The sequence below is a fragment of the Acyrthosiphon pisum genome, chromosome X (assembly GCF_005508785.2).
Source record: "Acyrthosiphon pisum isolate AL4f chromosome X, pea_aphid_22Mar2018_4r6ur, whole genome shotgun sequence".
Taxonomy (NCBI): Eukaryota; Metazoa; Arthropoda; class Insecta; order Hemiptera; family Aphididae; genus Acyrthosiphon; species Acyrthosiphon pisum.
The window spans coordinates 124808027-124815499 of NC_042493.1; the positions used below are offsets into that span (position 1 = coordinate 124808027).

A 7473-nucleotide genomic window follows, 5' to 3' on the forward strand; every position below is an offset into this window, starting at 1 on the left:
CCGCAATTAATTCGAATTTTTCAATAAAACATTCAATGTCTTCCGACGATTTACCCCCGAAATAATCCGGCCGGAGTATGATTTTTTTAAAATCCATTTTTCCTATTTCTTTAGTTAATTTGTGTGTTAAGCTATTAGATACTGCAACACCGTCCCCCGTAATTTGACTGTACGACCAATCTAATAAATTGTGGTTTTCTGTAGTTTCCAATAATTTTACCACGGGAAATTGATTACCACTACTATTCTCTTTATTTCTATTTTCTATTTTCTCTTTTATCAAACTCCTTGCAAGATCCCTTAATTTTTCTGCCGAATAATTTATCGTAATTTGCCCGAACTGTTCACTTAAAATTTTTTCTAATCTATCCTTTCTTATATTTGGTAGCTTACCTAACTTCCCGTTTTCAAAAACCTCAAATTCTATTTCTGATAATGCGGAGTCTAAAAATTCTACTTCCTGATTGTCTAATGCTTCACTATTTCCTTCAAAATTTTCTAATTCTATTTTTTCTTGAGAATCAATCAATACCTTTAACTGTTCCTCTGATATACTGTTAAGTAACTTAATAATTTCGTTTCTACCTGCTGTAAACCAGTTGAAATCTGGAGCAATTAATTTAATGTTCTGTTCATTTAATTTAACTACTATTTTCTCTGTTTTCTTTTTCAAAAAAAACATACCATGATCTTGATTTACAACAAAATAAAATATATATACATATATATATATTTTTTTTTTTTTTTAACCAGTGCCCTTAACACCTATACGTACTATCACTTAACCACCCTAGTCCTACACTTAGACAATAATTCTCCAAAAAAACTTTAAAATATTACCTATAATTTTGATCTCTATTTTACCAAAGCATATACCACAACCTTACCTACTTAACACTAACAAAATCAAATCATATGTATCTATACGATATCTAACACTCAATATCACCTTATATATACCTATAAAATCAACACTCACTTGATATCACTTAATCACAATAATTCTACACTTAACAATAATTCTCCACACACTTTAAAATAGTACCTACACCCTTTATCTCTATTTTACCAAAGCATATACCACAATTTTACCTACCTAACACTAACAAAATCATATCCTACGTACCTATACGATATCTACCATCCAATATCACTTAATATATACCTATTGTGCTATAAAACAATCAACACTTAAACCTAATATTTGACCTAGTTGCAGATGTTAATTAGTACGGCGCCTCCACCAAAATGTAACGGGGTTGGGGAACCTGTTATATTTAAATAATTCAGTGAGGGTTTTCAGAGCCCTATGAATTATATTTTTACCGTAACTCGGGAGCTTCAGGAAAGATAAGTCAAATATCAAGCTTAAGTGAATATGTTTATTATTACACAACAATTATTACTTACACAATATTCTTACACATACAATAATCATTCAAAAACGTATACAGTGCTTATTATATACTAATACTTATAAACTACTTGAATATCGAAAGACTTACTTACAGTATCGTCCTCCGGAGTTCGTTGGTTAGCGGGTAGTTGTACTGGTCCCAGAACTAACCAACTTAACATTAAGTGTCTCTTTTATATTATATTACAATGTGTACATATATGTGTACCCGGATGACTATACTGTGTAAGCCTTCTTCCTTATTATTATCTATATCTATATTTGTTTATTATTTATACTTAACCGTATACCATGTAACGGTGTCACACATATGTGATCCGCTACATTAGTACATAGTATGATTAATACCTAATTATTAAATTATTTTCGGTAATTTTGATATGTAACATAAATAAAACGGACTATTTAATGTAAAGGCCAACTATGTTCATTGGAATAATACCATAATAGTTCACAAGACATACATGCCAGATCAACAATTGATAAATATTACTAAATAAATAATGCTTTTCAAATTACTTGTTCGTTTAAATTGCCAAATAAATAACACATCATATATATTTGAAACAATATTGATGGAATTTCGCCAAACAGTCTTATAGCTATAACATCCAAAGTCTTAAATCTATCATCGTTGGAGAAACTCTGAAATCATTTTACTCCAGATTAATTATTACTTCCTAACTTAGTTAACAAATACCGGGCACACATGAACATAAACGAATTTAATACTGTACTAATTTTGTATGGATATGGTCGGTGGATTATTTAAATCAGTGGCTCTCAACGGGGACAATATCGCCCCCCAGTGGGTGGTGAAATGTTACCGAGGGGCAGTAAACTAGTTTTGGGTGGTTGGTGGGTGGTGAAATAGTTTTGGGTGATAGAGGGGCGGTAAGCGTGTTCACGCAAAAACGTTGTAATGGTGTGACCTAAAAATAATACATACTTGATAATCCATATAAATTATAATAACTATCAGTCACTAATAGGTACTATGTTGAGCAATGCACGGTAGGTACCTTATCTTTGATTGTTGACAAAATTATTATCTTAATTATTTTAGCGATTGTGCGTGAACATTATATTTTATTATAGGTAACCTTTTAGTACACCGTTTGATTTGACCAGAGTATGTTACATTAGTTTTCGTAATAATTATGCCCATAATATTCAGTCGGTTAATAACGTGTTTTTTTTTTTAAATTTTTTTCCTTTTCATAAAATTATATTTTTGAAAAATGTCGGATGCAAAAAGAAAATTCCGTCAATATAATACGACGTATTTAAAGTTCGGATTTATTTCATCGCAATCCAACATGCAGCTCCCAATGTGTTTACTTTGTAATAAAGTGTTCTCCAATGAGGCAATGAAACCATCTCGTTTGCAGGAACATTTGCAAAAAGTTCATCCTGACAAACAAAATAAATATTTGTCGTTTTTCACAAATATTAGGAACAAGTTTCTGAAGGCACCATCGGTCTCAGGCTTATTCGCAAGCTCATCAAAACAATGCGATGATGGTTTGATTGCTTCTTATAATATATCAAAATTGATCGCAAAATCGGGTAAAGCCCATACCATAGGCGAAGAGTTAATACTTCCAGCTGTTAAAGAAATTATAGAAACGGATTTACACCATTCAGCCTCACACAGTGTAATCAAAAAAGTCCCATTAAGCAACGATACTGTGCGACGGCGAATCGACGACATGGCGGAAGACGTTGAAATTTCATATGTGAACTTCTAGTTTACACCGAATTTTCACTTCAAATCGACGAATCAACATTGGCGAATAATGAGAAATAACTTAAATTTTAAATCGATTAATCATAATGCCTATTTAAGGATATATTATTTTTATTTTTACTTCAAAATGGATAAAAAAAATTAGTTTTTTATACTTATGCAGTAAGTAGGAAACTATTAACAATATGAAAATATTATATCAAAGCAAAATTTCTTTTTTCGTTGCAGCAAAGTACTACACTCATGTGATACAAGTGCATTTACCTTTTTTAGTTAAAATGTATAATCATAAAATAAGCAAGACTGTAAATTTCAAAGTCTGTATGAAAACTTTTAAAACATATTATTATCAATAACAAACTCATTAATCTATATAATAGTATGTACACGTTTAATATTAAATCATATTTAATAGAAAGAACAATATTATTGTAATCTACGTTAATGTTACCATTCGGAAAGTAAGCCAAAGTAAGATGACCGAACATGATGATACGATAATGTGTAACAACATCACTCGTCGAAAAAGTGTTAAAAAATCTTCATATTTTCTGAAAAAAAAAAGAATGGCAGTGTCGTGTTAAGTCATTAGGCTTAACTAAAGGCAATGACTTCACAAATTTTACACCCAATTGTTCATTTGCAAGCACCACTCAACCTTTCATCGCTCAAGTATCAGAAATAGTGTATTTATCCCCATATTTAGTATGGGTACTATACTACATGCAATATAGTATTTTACTTTGATGTCAATATTTGAACTTTAGATGCTTATAAAAAAAAATTGTGACTATGGATTTTATCTGCCTTCGAAACAATATACTAGGAGCCTTCTATTAAATTTTCAAGCATTTTTAACCAACAAATAAAATGTTATTGATATTTATAGAAAAAAAATCTAAAAAAAATAGAAACTGAAAATGTCCGTAAAGAGCTCAAAATAAGTCAAAATATTTGGAAAATTTTATGGTGTATAGAAAATGGTAATAAAAACATTCAGTCAAAATGTCATGTACCTATATTTTTTTTATAGTTGCACCAAAAACCAAAATGAATTTTCTCGAAATCGAGATTTCCATTTTTCCTTAATTTTTGTTTTGTTTTTCACGGCGCTTTAGAATCGTTTCACAAAAATCTAAAATTTATATTATTTACAATGCAATCGACTAATGCTAACCAAATAAAATTTAAATTTACTAGAACAAAAATTGTAAGCTTGGAAATGTTTTTTAAAGTAAGTACTAAAATAATTATTATTTAACTAGTATTAAAACATTTTAGTCGAATGCATTTATGGAACTATAGTATTCCGCAATCATAAACCTTGACTTTTAATTTAAGATTTTTTCAATTTGATGAAATATATCATAAATTAATTATATAATTATAGTTATATATAGTATAATTTAATAACAAAATAAAATTGAATTGTACTTAAAAATTATATCAAATATTATATTATATTATAGAGCGAAGTTTCCCACTGCACTTACCCTTTTTTTTTTAAATTGATTATAAATATTTTTCTTTTTTTATTGCAGATAATGGTTCATTGCTACACAGTTATTTCGGTTTTAGTAAATTATATACAAAGTAAGAATGAATAAGATTTGTTCTTTTTTTGTTTAAATGTAGTTATTTTCTTTTCATTATTGATTTAATTATTATATATTATTGTTTAGTCGATTTTAAATATATTTTAGCTAAAAACTTAGTTCTTATGATTACCTAAATAATTACTCATAACTTCTTAGTTATAATGTATTATTGTAGTTAACACCTATATAATTATGGTCATGATGTAGTTCACACAGAGTTTATTATAAATCATAAAAATAAGATATATATTAATATATTATTTTGGGATCCTCGACAATAAAGCGCAGTCATTTTATGTTACGACAAGTCAGCGCATACGACATTCACGCACAAGACTAGTCAGCTCATCATGTTTAATAAAATATAAATAGGTATACATAAACGGATAAACGGTTCTGAACTGGCAAAATATATTACGTTATTATAATGTTTTTTGTTAGTTGAAAAATTGTCAACACATATACGAGGAAGGAATCTTATATAATATTAGTCAACAGTCGATACTCAGTATTTATAAATACTGGTAACTGGTAGTTGAAAAATTATCACGGTAACCAGTAACCGATAACTGGGAATACAAATAGGTTTATAACAACGGAATCCGGTTATAGGTTCCCAAAAATTCAGGAAAAATACAGGTTTTCGCATCCGGTAACCGGTATCAAGACCTGGAAAATATATTAAGTGTAGAGAATAAATCAAAATATTTTATTACAGTACCCATTAAAATGTTAGTAGGGAAGTAAAAAATGTATTTAGTCTTAACATTTAACAGATAAAATGTTGGTTTTTTCTGGAGTTGGTTTTACTTTAAAGTATAATTATTAAAATAACAGATACATTTTTATAATAGATTAAAATTGAATTATATAAATACCTTTATTATATTATTAGATATTAAGAACGTTTTAAATAAACACAAAACACAACCATTTGAATTATGTGGAAGGTTTCCAACCTTGAAACTTTTTACATTCGATGCTACTTGTTATATCATTATATTATCAATTATTTATCATATTATTATAATATGCATCGACTCTGTCCGTGTAATAATGTACCTTCCTACAAATACAATTCTGTAGTTTTGAAAAGTACGACAAAAGTTTAAACGCGTAGTTCTTTTTCGTTAATATTAAGTATACAATAATGCATGCTGAATAATATTATAAAAAGTTTCCGTTGCATGGGTATATGTTACAAAATCAAAGGTTAAAGGGCTATTAAATATATTATGGGCATTGTGTTGCATGACAATTGAAAATAGTATTATTATATTTTAAACCTATAACCGTAGTCACGCATACGTATGTATATTAAATTACTCTATCGAGGAGTCAACTGCTCTATGAAACGTCATTATTTTACTACCCAAGTCAATTTCATTCGGTCAGCGGAATCCAGCAGTAGCATGCATTCGGCATAATACATATACATTCTATAAAAAAACTTATAACTGTACATTTTTTTCTTCATATTTTGACTTACGTTCTAAGAAGTTGACTGATTATCCACTGGCAAGTATTTCTAATCACTTTTATGTAAATTATGTAAAATCAGTGTTGAGTCATTATTAAAAAGTGGATATAATTTCGTTAATATTATTATGTCAAAGTTGAGAGGAGTCCATGCCGGAAGATGATTTTAAAAATCACAGTTCGGCAGCCAGATGGGTGTTAGAGCTTTAGCTGTTTAAGCAGAGCTTAGCCGTTTTCCGGAGTGTACTACGTGAAAGTGCTCTAACGGGACACACCCCAGTATTATATTAGGTATATAATAATATAGGTATAACAAAAAGTTACGAATATTGTGCTTCTATTAAATTTACGTTATTATAACGTTTAGTAATACATACATGTATTTCAGTTGTTTCCAAAATGTGCAACGTACTGTCGTAGGATTGTATATAGTCCTAAAATACATTTGAAAACCCAATGATGGTAGTGACACAAACGATTATGATTATGTAAATAAAAATACTTGCATATTATTCATTAAAAATTTTACTGATTTTTATTTAATTTATATATTTTTATGATTTGTGGAAGGGCGCCCTGAAGAAAACATTCTGAAGTCGCCGTGAGCCAAAAAAGTTTGATGTATTTTTGTTTAAATATAACCAAGAATAAAATAAAAACAAATTTTCATTTATTATATTATTATTATCTTCTTCTTTAAATATAAAAATGGAGACAAAAATGTATAACAATTCATCAATCAAGAACGGCTGGTCCGATTTGGCTCAAGTTTTTTTTAAGATGTTTTTAACTGCTAGGAGAAGGTTTTTACGAAATAAAATGTTAGGAAAATCCACCGGAAAGGTAGGAAATCTCAAATCTGTATGTCAAAAATACAACAGCGGCGCAACAGTGCATTATATTATATTGGTTGCTATTGATTAATCGGGCATGTTTGTTGATTTCATATAATATAAAAATGAATCGCAGAATGTATTGCTGAGCGCAATAATTATACTGTACGTGTGTTGTTTCTGAACTCCTCCTAAATGGTTAGGCCGATTTGAATGAATTTATTTTGTATACGTTTGCGTTTATTCATCTGATTTTAGTACGGTCAGGTTAGGTTAGGATTTTGTATTAATTGATTATATCAATCCACCATAGGTAGAATACGACAAACTTTGTATAACTTTGACACTTTAGAGTTAAATTATACACTAACGTACACACAGCACGTGGTCCACGAT

General features: G+C 29.1%; 1 protein-coding gene across 1 annotated transcript; it reads left to right on the forward strand.

Annotated features, from left to right (window-relative positions):
- The first annotated feature begins 2736 nt into the window (after positions 1–2736).
- On the forward strand, positions 2737–3168 carry LOC103309624 (zinc finger BED domain-containing protein 5-like). Its single transcript, XM_008185540.1, has one exon. The coding sequence runs from the start codon at positions 2737–2739 to the stop codon at positions 3166–3168; it is 432 nt and encodes a 143-aa protein (XP_008183762.1).
- Positions 3169–7473: the final 4305 nt, after the last annotated feature.

Excerpts from the sequence above, each read along its gene's own strand:
- LOC103309624 (XM_008185540.1), top strand. The coding sequence starts at position 2,737 with ATGCAGCTCCCAATGTGTTTACTTTGTAATAAAGTGTTCTCCAATGAG.